At 36.7% G+C, this 11,437-nt stretch overlaps 1 protein-coding gene across 1 annotated transcript in view; it reads left to right on the forward strand.

Annotated features, from left to right (window-relative positions):
- The window catches only part of Slc25a31 (solute carrier family 25 member 31), a 14,304-nt gene extending 3,633 nt beyond the window's left edge, over window positions 1-10,671 (forward strand). The window contains exons 2-6 of the mRNA XM_005343927.3: window positions 3,243-3,370; window positions 5,666-5,783; window positions 6,702-6,856; window positions 8,019-8,144; window positions 9,933-10,671. Of these exons, the coding sequence (XP_005343984.1) occupies window positions 3,243-3,370; window positions 5,666-5,783; window positions 6,702-6,856; window positions 8,019-8,144; window positions 9,933-10,133 (728 nt within the window). The 3' untranslated portion in view covers window positions 10,134-10,671. The remainder of the gene's footprint in view (window positions 1-3,242; window positions 3,371-5,665; window positions 5,784-6,701; window positions 6,857-8,018; window positions 8,145-9,932) is intronic.
- The last annotated feature ends 766 nt before the right edge of the window (window positions 10,672-11,437 follow it).

The raw sequence follows: 11,437 nt of genomic DNA on the forward strand, positions 1-11,437 counted from the left end.
GAAAAAGCAGGGGATAAACCCGGACTCTCTGAATATGGCGGACAATGGCACTGGGTTTTTATCCTACTTCTTGTTCTGGCTTTGTGGGGGCCTAGCCAGTTTGGATGTTTATTTTTTTTTAAATTTCAGTCTCCCTTGTTTAGTTGGAAAGGCTTCTACCAAAATGTGCTTTCTGAACCTTATTCTACGCCAGGGTGGTGTCAGTGTGTTACTGTGGCTGTGACCATAAAATTAAATATCACTTAGCGTCATTTACACACTCAGGGTGCATTTGGTGAATTCTTCGTTCCAGAGGTCAGACTCTGAGAAAACAAATGTACATCTCTGTTTTGAAAGTTTTTATTAACTAATAAGAATTTAAGTGCCATTAGAAATACTTCAAATTAGTTTTGCGCCATCCTCAATAATTTAGAACAGCTTTCTTTGTTGTCTAATTTCACAAAATTTTTCCTTTTTTTAATTGATTTTTATTGAGCTCTACATTTTTCTCTTCTCTCCTCCCTGCCTCTCCCTCCCCTCCAACTCTCTCCCATGCTTCCCATGCTCCCAATTTACTCAGGAGATTTTGTCTTTTTCTACTTCCCATGTAAATTAGATCCATGTATGTCTCTCTTAGGGTCCTCATTGTTGTCTAAGTTCTCTGGGATTGTGATTTGTGGACTGGTTTTCTTTGCTTTATGTTTAAAAACCACTTTATGAGTGAGTACATATGATAATTATTTTTGGGGTCTGGGTTACCTTACTGAATATGATGTTTTCAAGTTCCATCCATTTGCCTGCAAATTTCAAGATGTCATTATTTTTCTCTGCTGTGTGGTACTCAAACAAGTTAACATATTAATTACCATGTGTAATTAAAGCACTTTGTGTGTTTTCAGTATGTTTATGATTTGCTCTGTTATGAACTTGAAGTCGTATTAGTATTAGTCGCCATCCTGTGAGCCCCTAGATCTGGGAGCCTCCCATCCCAGGGGGAGCTATTTGCTTACTTTTATGTCTGTCTCATTTGCTTGCAAAAAGTCCCCATATTTTGTGTTAGAGACCCAAAGTTCATTCACCCCACCCTGTGTAACCAACATTTCACTTTTGCCCACTTAACCGCCAGATACACCCCTACTCAGCCTCTGGGAACCACTACTTTACTATATTCTTGTGTTAAATGTTTATGCCAGGTGGTGGTGGCGCACGCCTGTAATCCCAGCACTCGGGAGGCAGAGGCAGGCGGATCTCTGTGAGTTCGAGGCCAGCCTGGTCTACCAAGGGAGTTCCAGGACAGGCTCCAAAGCTACAGAGAAACCCTGTCTCGAAAAACCAAAAATAAATAAATAGATAGATAGATAGATAAATAGATAAAAAATAAATGTTTTTAAATTCTACATATAAATGATACCATATGACATTTTTCTTTCCATGCTTTCCTATTTCACTTACTTTATTATCCTCAGGTTCATTTATTTTTATTGACAGTAGATTCTTCTTGAATAAAATACATCCTGACCACAGTTTCTTTTCCCTCTGCTCCTTTCAGTTTTTCCCCATCTTCCCTTTCCCCCAGATACATCCTCTTTTTCCCCTTCAGAAAAGAGCAGGCCTCCAAGAGATGATGGCCAAACAGGACAAAACAAGATGCTATAAGACAAGGCAAAAGTTTTCATATCTGTGCTGGACAAGGCAATCCAATAAGAGGCAAAAGAGTCAGAGATACAGCTGAGCAGTTGTGACACACACTTTTAATCCAGCACAGGGGAGACCAGCCAGGTCTACAGAGTGAGCTCCAGGATAGCCAGGGCTACTATACAGAGAAACAGTGGAGAGAGACAGAGACAGGCTTGAATCCACTGTTAGAAGTCCCACAAAAACATCATGCTACATATACTCAGAGGGACATGGTGCAGACCCTTGTAGGCCCCACACTTGTCCCTTCAGTCCCTGTGAGCCCACGAGAGTCCTGCTTAGTTGTTTCAGTGAGTCATGATCTCCTGGTGTTCTCCGTCTCCTCTGATTCCTGCAATATTTCATCCCCATCTTTCAAGGGGCTCCCCAATCTCCAAGAGAAGGGAGGAGGGACCCAGTGGAGACCTCTAATGTAGAATCTTTCCACATAATGTCTGGCTGTGGGTTCATAGATGTAAGTGCCACACTTTTTCTTTTAAGGAACAGTAATTCCATTATGTATATATTCTGCATTTTCTTAATTTATCTGCTGATGGAGCTTAGGCTAACCTGTATCTTGGCTGTTGTGTGTAGCAGCACTGCACATGCAAATGCAGACATCTCAACATCCTGTTTTAGCTCCTCTATATATGTACTCAGGGATGGGATGTGGAACCTGTGGTAGTTCTGCTTTTAGTTTGCAGAGAATCTCATACATTATACATGGTTCTTTTTTCCCTATGTACTTAACTAATATTCTTGTCTTTCTGGTGGTAGCTGTTGTAACAGATCCAAAATAACTGTGGTTTTAATTCTCCCCATTTTCAAGTCCTAGATAAGAAGACATTTTATTTTATGAAATCACAGTCTTTTGAATTATTTTTAAAGACCTGATTTAGGGCATTCTCCTGGTTAGAACTAGAGATGCCCTATTTAAAGTACACAGTCAAGCCACTTGACAGTTTGCTATCTGCTGAAAATAATCAAGATTATGGGTGAGCCGTGTTCCAGAGAAACTTTAGACTATAAGGACAGCTCTAGATGTTAAGTCACATAATAGCTCAGTAATGAGGGTTGGGCATGGAGAACTGAGGTGGGGGATTATTTACTCCAACAGACTAGGAGAGACTTACCTTGAAATAAAATAGATCAACTCTTTCGCCACCAAGCATCACCCTTCTTCCTTTTCTGTAAATTCTAGCCTGCTTTCAGAATGGTTCTAGAACATAAAAAAATGAGGATATAGCTTTCTGTTACCCCTTTTAATTCTCATGGTCGCATGTGTTATTCAGTAAGTGAGTCTGTTTGTTTGGTGCATTGTACTAGCACATAACAGCTTCGTTACTGTAGGAACTGGCATCAAGGTATAGGGATGAGACCAGAAGTTATTAGTGGTTTCTGCTTTTTTTCCCATTGACAAGTCCTGTGTTTGTTTAGCTGATACTTTTGATAAGTTCTTTAGATTTTCTGCTTGAAATGAACAAAATTTTGATGGACTGTATAGTTAATGCTGCTGTTTCTTCCTTCAGTAAAAATATTAAAACACATTCTTTACTAATCAAAATGAATTTATGTGTTTGATTCTGTAGGTTTTTTAAGTTATTGGCGTGGCAATTTCGCGAATGTTATCCGATACTTTCCAACACAAGCTTTAAATTTCGCTTTCAAGGACAAATACAAACAACTATTCATGTCTGGAGTTAATAAAGAAAAACAGGTAATTATGTTTTAATATGTCTAAAATTTTCTAAGAAACTATTGAATTTGTCTTACCTATAACGTCTTAATTAGAGTGAAGGTACTCTGCTAGCTATAAAAATAGAAATGGAGCACATTAAATGTTGACGAGTTAGCATACATAGTAAGTTACAAAAATTATATTAGCTTCAACACATTTCCTGAAATCTTTTAGCTTCAGTAGCTCAGGGTCCATTAGTCTCAAGGCTTTATTTCCCAGAGTAAGCATTAAATGTAATTCATATCTTAGAATTCCTGCTTCTTGTAAGCATAAAGAAACAGCCGTCAGGTTTATATTACCACTGGGGTTGCTTATTCCCTATTATTATTATTATTGTTTTTCCTTTATGGAAGTGAAGCATGAGAGGAGTTCCTGGGATGTAGTTCAGTAGTAGAGCACAAGCTTGCCTGTGGGATTCTGGGTTTAATCTCCAGCACTGAAGCTAAGACAAGAAGGGTCAAGCCAAGAGAAAATTATGTAACAAACAGATGGAGTAAGGCTGGGGAGATAGTTCAGTAGACAAAATATTTGCTGTACAAGCAGGATGAGTTTAAGCTTCAGAACACATATTTAATAAACAATTGGAGCCTGATGGTGTGCACTAGTAATCCTCATGCTGGGGAAGGGAGACAGCCATACCTTTGGGTCTACTGGCCAACCTGCCTAGCCTAATGGGTGAGCTCTGGCTGGGTAAGTCAGAGACCCTAAATCTACCAACCCCACCCCAAAAATGCAAGGTATATAGCCCCTGAGGAATGGCACCCAAAGTTGTCCTTTGACTTTCATGTGAACACACACATACAAAAACATCGCAAACAAGATATAGAAGGGTATGGGAGGTTTAATAGTATAGTAAACTTTTTAATAACTAGAAATAGACTAAAAATCACCTCCTTTAACACCATCATACCAAACCAAAAGAATACAACAAAAAATGAGAAGGCAGTATCTTTGATGAGCACATAGGAGAGAAAAAAAAATTTTCAACAGAATTCTAGTTCATGAAGTCCAGCAGCACATGAGAAACAAAAAGTATATATCTATCCAGATAGCACTCACTGGGCAGTTAAACAGGATGACGTGTAGTAATAGATGTTGTTACATGAATCAACCTCAATGCATTATCAAATGGAAAAAAAACTACCACAAATAATCACATACTATGTTTTTTCATTCATATGGAAACTCCACAATTGACAGAGATAGAAATATTGATAGGTACCTAGGGCTCAAGGCTTCAGGGAGGATGACTTATAAGGGGATATAGAATTTCTTTGGAGGTCATATAAATGTTTTAAAACTGGTGATGGTTATTTAACTCTGTGAATCAAACCATTGAATTGTATTCAAGGATAAATTGTATAAAGTGTATTTTTTTTTTTTTTTTGGTTTTTCGAGACAGGGTTTCTCTGTGGCTTTGGAGCCTGTCCTGGAACTCGCTCTGTAGACCAGGCTGGTCTCGAACTCACAGAGATCCACCTGCCTCTGCCTCCTGAGTGCTGGGATTAAAGGCGTGCGCCACCATCGCCCAGCTAAAGTGTATTTAAATGTATTAAACAACAGTAATCTTGGTCTCCAGAATTATAATCTGTAGGAGTATAAGTGTGTGTATATATATATAAAACTATGGTTGAAAAAGTTTTAAGTATAATTTTAAAATAAAAGACTAGAATGTAGTGACACATTTTGAATCTTGGTCCTATGATTCACCTTTAATTATTCATAGGAAGAGAATATGGTTATAGACCACATAAGGTTATAGTTTTACAGGGCTGAAGAGGAGAGATGCCATGAAAAAAATAGAGCTTAAAGCATGATCCAACAACTGTTTTTATTTATGAAAAGCAGTGTGAAGGGCATTCTAGGCCAAAATAGAATTAGAGGTTTCAAAGCAGACTAAGATTTAAAACTAATTTTAAAAATATTAGGACTAAATGTAGCAGGAAACTGAATTTAGCTAGGATATTTTCACTTGAATCTATTTTGTGGTTACAAAGACCTTGTATCCTGCATTTTCCGTAACAGCTCCAGTTTAGATAATCTGTTCTATTCTCATAAGCCCATGATGCTGTCCTGGGCTCTGTCCCCAGCATGAGAACATAATGGAGGGAGAGGTTGCGTGGATAGGAGGGAAATGGTTTGTATGTTGTCATATGTGTTCATAAAAGCAGCTTATAGATATTGGTTTGCTTTTTAGTCTTTTTGAAAATTGGTTTAGCTATTTTTAACTGTCATATTCAATAGGTTAATGCTTTTTTAATTTGTGTATTTCAGTTCTGGAGGTGGTTTCTAGCAAACCTGGCTTCTGGAGGGGCTGCTGGAGCAACATCCTTGTGTGTGGTTTATCCACTAGATTTTGCCAGAACCCGATTAGGTGTTGATATTGGAAAAGGTAAAATTTTTATAAGTATTAACTATTCCTTTGTGCTTTGAGCCATGTGTATCAACTTTGTTATCAAATGTAACAGTTTTTTGAGATTTATTTTTATTTATGTGTATGTGTGTGTCTGTGTGGGTGTCGTGTATACGGGTGCTGGTAGGGGCCAGAAAAGGGTGTTGAGTCCCCTAGAACTGAAATTGCAGGCACTTGTGAGCCATCTAGCATGAGTGTTGGAAACTGAATTCGTCCGCTGGAAGAGCCGCAAACACTCCTAACTGCTGAGCCATCTTTCTAGTTTCTAGTCTACAGAATTTATTCTGAACCAAATATGTAGTAATCAGGCTTACAGTATCTACTTTGTTTCTTTTCTTTTTTTTAAGAGAAAATCGAAATGAACATTTAACAAATGAGTAAGCCCAAAGCTTGCCAGTACGTTTTCTATTGTTCTCATAGACCCTTCTATATTCCTTATTTGTTTATAGTGGTTCTTTGGTGAGATTAACAGCTGTAACTCTGGAGATTTTCTTTGTTCCTTCCTAAATATTTCATGTCAAACTGCTTACTTTAGTAAGAGATTAATATTTTCGGTTTTTTGTTTGTTTATTTTTTGTTTTTTCAAGGCAGGGTTTTCCTGTAACTTTGGAGCCTGTCCTGGAACTAGCTCTTGTAGACCAAGCTGGCCTTGAACTCACAGAGATGAGTGCTCAGATTAAAGGTGTGCATCACCACTGCCTGACTGAGATTAATGATTTCAGTTAATTTATTTTAAAATACTTCCTGCAACCTTGAATGAATGGGAAGATTACTTGTGTCCTTCAGGAAATTTTCTGGGTAGAAGTCTCAGATCACTTGAATCTTTAAAATATTTCATTACTTTGATTAAGATGTTTTATATAAATATTACTTAGAGTTTTAATTGCTTTATTTTAGGTCCCGAGCAGCGGCAATTCAAGGGGTTAGGTGACTGCATCATGAAAATAGCAAAGTCAGATGGAATTATTGGTCTATACCAAGGGTTTGGTGTCTCCGTTCAGGGTATCATTGTTTACCGAGCCTCTTATTTTGGAGCTTATGACACCGTTAAGGTAATTTGGTGACTTTAAATGGCTGTTAGATACATGGTTTGTTCTTTTTATCCTAATTAGTATATTCTAATTAACATACACTTTATTTAAATAAGGCAAAATAAATGATATAGTAGAGAATAAATTTTATTTAATCCATGACAATTGTATGAATATAATTCAGTTAAATTTTAACTATTATAACAGACTTTACATGAACATTTTTTCAACAAGGAAGTTTTTAAGGCTTTTGCATAATAGACAGGAAAGTGTACTGGTTGAGCCTCTGTATCTTCTGTAGGTAAAAATGCATGTTCTAACTGTTTTGCTGATGTACTTTAATTGTATTAATCACTTTTTATATGCAGATAATCAGTGTCAGAACTAAGGAAGGGCTAATTAAATGGCTTGGTTCAACCACTTGCCATTGTTGGATTAAATTATTAAATGATAAGCAAAACATCTTTGCTCTTCACCACTGTTGCATGTTTCCAAAAGGAATCAATGAAAGTATTATCAGCATTTTCTATTAAAAGTTAAGAGGGATTTTATGCTAGATTTGCATGTTACTCCTATTCCCCCTTAATACTATAAATGTAGTTAAATATCATTATTGTGGTATAGAAAGGTTACTTTAGCTTAATCTATTATTATTGGAATTTGTATCTCAAATGCATGTGTAATCACAGACAGTGTCCTGTGCATGTTATTGCCTTCAATAGTGACAGTCGGAGATGCTTCTTCACCAGCATAGAACTTTCAGGTTGTTCATCAAATATCATTTTTCAGTTATACAAGAAAGACCTTTTTTGGTCAGTGGACGCTGACATTTTGTTTTATGTGCCATTAATAGTCTAATAGTTTCTAAACATATTTTATATGTTTTATTTCCATAAATCTGAAGCATCATCATGTGTGAACATCATACCTTTTCTTACCAATCTCCTGCTATGAACTTCAGCTAGATTTGGTTTGGTCTGTGGTTCTGGATATCAAATGCAGGACCTTCTACATGCTAGGCAAACTCTTTACCACTGACCTACATTCTCAGCTCCAGATGTTTTTAAATTGTACTTTAAATATAATTTCATCATCTTTCATGTATTTATAAAAAATATCCTTTGAATTAATTTAAGATACTTTGGAAAAGTAGATTAATTACTTGATAACATTTTTCTCCTAGGGCTTACTGCCAAAGCCAAAGGAAACTCCATTTCTTGTCTCTTTTATCATTGCTCAAATCGTGACAACCTGCTCTGGAATTCTCTCCTATCCCTTTGACACAGTCAGAAGACGTATGATGATGCAGGTAACAGACTTATAAGTTTATCTGAATCTGTGTCTTACATGCAGATGTAATATGCTTGGATTTCAGAAACATTTTAGCTGAAAGGCAAAGTTCATTTTTCTACTTCGTTTGCTCCAGCTAGTGTTGTTTCCTGCTGTAAAAGAGCCAGCAGCCAGCAAAGCTTCTTCCTTTGTGCTGTGAGAACAAAACTGCCTTCTGCTCCTGAATGTCTGGGACTGTGGAGCGAGGGAGTAATAGAGATTACATGAATATCCCATCTTTTAAACTTTACTGGAATAATTATTCTTTGGGTGTGGATGTTTTGCTTTTATGTATGTCTGTGCACCCATTGTTTGCCCAGTGCCCAAGGATGCCAGGAAGAGGACATTGGATCCCCAGGAACTAGATTTACAGATGGTTGTGAGCCACCATATGAGTTCTGGGAATCAAACTTAGGGCCTTTGAAATATTACTTCATGTCCTCTGTGCTCTAAACATAAATGTATTCTATCTCTTTCATGTTACACTCATTTCTTAGTAAACATTTGACTGCTTAGTCTACACTAAGTTCTAGTGGTACAAATAGAACCTGCACCCAAACTCATAGCGCTGTACTGAAGACACACAATTACTGATTAAAAAGAAACGTGCAAAGGACCTAGGAATGCATACTGCCTAAGGTGATCAGATTCAGCCTCCTGATAGCAGAATCTCAGTGACGATGGAGTGGAACCTGTGGAATATGCCGCTTTCCTTATGACAGCAGCTTTGACAGTTGCATTTCTGAGGCACTGACTCTATAGCTGTAGGACTTACTTTCCTGGAAATTGTAAATTATGTTTTGGTAGGTTTGCTTCTCTGTTTTCTGAGATTTAAAAATAATTATCATAAATTTTGTTATATGTAACTCTTCAAAATCTCTGATCATCTGCATATATGTTGTCAAAATTTCTAGTAATTTGGAGGTCATTCTTTTTCTAATACATTACTTACAGAAAATTTCCCCCAATATATTTTAAAGAACTTATTTAACTTTCGATGTTATTGTTTTCATTATCTTTTGACTTAAAAAAATCTATGTGTTTATGCATACTCGTGTGTTTATTCTGTGTGAGTGCAGATATGCATGCAAAGGTCATAGGACAACCTCAGGTGTCAGGCCTCACGTTCCACCTTGCTTTAGACAGGGGCTCTTGCTTACCTGCCCGTGACAGGTTAGCTGGCCGTTGACCTCCCAGGAGTTCCCAGCCTCCACCCCATCTCACCATAGGAGCCCTAGGACTTCAGACTAAGTGGGTTCTGGGGATCTGAAGTCAGGTCCTCACACTTAGAAGAAGCTCTGAGCCACCTCCTCCATCACATACTCAGCTGTGTTTGTTTTCCCTTATAACTTGTGCTTATGTACTTGTTCCTACTTTATTTCTTCTTAAACTTTTAAAACTCTTCAATCTTTTTTGCCCCTTTATCACTCATACTTCATCTACAGATTTAATATAAAGAGTCCTGGGGCCATTTGTTTTTCCAAGTTTTCTTTTTAAAAAAATCCTAATCCCCAAACAGGTATTTTTCTAGTGATAATTTTGATCTATATTTTTTCAGTTACTTGAAATGTGAGATTAAACCATGATTTATGTGATGTTATCCTTTAACATTTAGCATATGGGCAGTGATTCTGTAAATGCCAACAGGCTTCATTCCCTCGGTGCAATATTAAGTATACTCTCATTAGCTCGGCACAGCATGGATTTTATTCATAGTGCTGATGTCCTAAAGATAATAATCTAATAGAAAATTGTCTTTTACACATAGAGCGGTGAGTCTGAACGGCAGTATAAAGGAACCTTAGACTGCTTTGTGAAAATATACCAAAATGAAGGAACAGCTGCATTCTTCCGTGGTGCCTTCTCCAACATTCTTCGTGGTACAGGGGGTGCCTTGGTGCTGGTGCTATACGATAAAATCAAAGAATTTCTCAACATTGATATTGGAGGTAGTTCATCAGGAGATTGAGAATATGCATATTTCTAATGTAAAAAACATGAAAATTACATAGCTGCCATTTGTATATATTTTGATAGTGTGTTACTACTGTCAATGTCTTTTACAGTGTTTATTCTGCAATAAAGAAAATACTTTTTCAAGATTTTAGTATTAAAAGTCAGAACAAAATGGGTTTCTTCCCACTTAGACCCAGAATCATTTAGTAAGGCATTTTATTATAGATAGTGTGTGTTACTTCTGTTAAAAAAGAATTTTTACACTTGTGAACACTGTATAATGTGGAATCTGATAAATAAAAGTATCTTTAAATTTTTGTTTGCTTAGGACAGCTGTAATCCCATCTTTCACAAATTGTATAGTATGACAAATAGTTCCTAAACACTTATCAAGGGTTGTCATCAGTGTCTCTTACATAAATCGGCTTTCTTCTGCAGCAACTGTTAATGCATCTCAAGCATGACTGTTAGCACTTACAGTTCCTATCAGACTGTATGAAACTTTGCTAATGTTTAGTCTTGCTAGTGTGAGTATATCTTGAAACAAGAAATATCCCTTCAACATTAGATTTTGTATTCTGTATTGAAAATAAAGCAAGTTCAAAACTATTGTAATGAGCCTTTTCTTCCCGACACACACACACACACAAACTTTACCTATAAGGACATGATAGTCACATGTTTGTTGACATGGAGCTGGCTTAATTACAGCTAGCCAACAAAAGATGGTCCTCAAACTGGGCACAGTGGAGTATGCCCATAATCCTAGTACTTTAGGAGAAAAGAATCCAGAGTTCAAGCCATAGAGATTCATGGATTTGCAGAGAGACCCTGTCTCAGAACAAATAGTTCTCTGAGGAGATGTGGTAAATGCTCTTTCCAAGGTTTTGTAGGAGGTTCTCATTTTTTCAGTGATGCAAAATTTAAAAAAAAATACAATACTCAAGATTTTAAAGATTTGATTGGTAAAAGAGTGTTAAGCCAGTGGAGATAAGCTATAAAGAAATTTTGTCAGACTACATATTGGTATAATGGAGTAGAAAATTTTTCTGATATTTCAGTATTTCAATGACAGTAATTTAAGATATATAGGTGGTGTTCAAAGGAAAAATCTCTTAAGAACTCTATGCATGGTTTTTTTGAAGTTGTCATTGTAACAGAAGTCAGAAACAAAAAGAAATAATTTCAGATCAAAAAAATTAATAAAACAACCATTTGGAATCATTTCCCATATAAATATAAGTGAAGCTGTTACTACTTAAAGAGTCATGCTTACAGCAGAGAAATCTTTAAAGTCCTGAATGGCACAGGTAAAGA

The sequence above is a fragment of the Microtus ochrogaster genome, chromosome 1, assembly GCF_000317375.1.
Source record: "Microtus ochrogaster isolate Prairie Vole_2 chromosome 1, MicOch1.0, whole genome shotgun sequence".
In the NCBI taxonomy this organism is placed as follows: Eukaryota; Metazoa; Chordata; class Mammalia; order Rodentia; family Cricetidae; genus Microtus; species Microtus ochrogaster.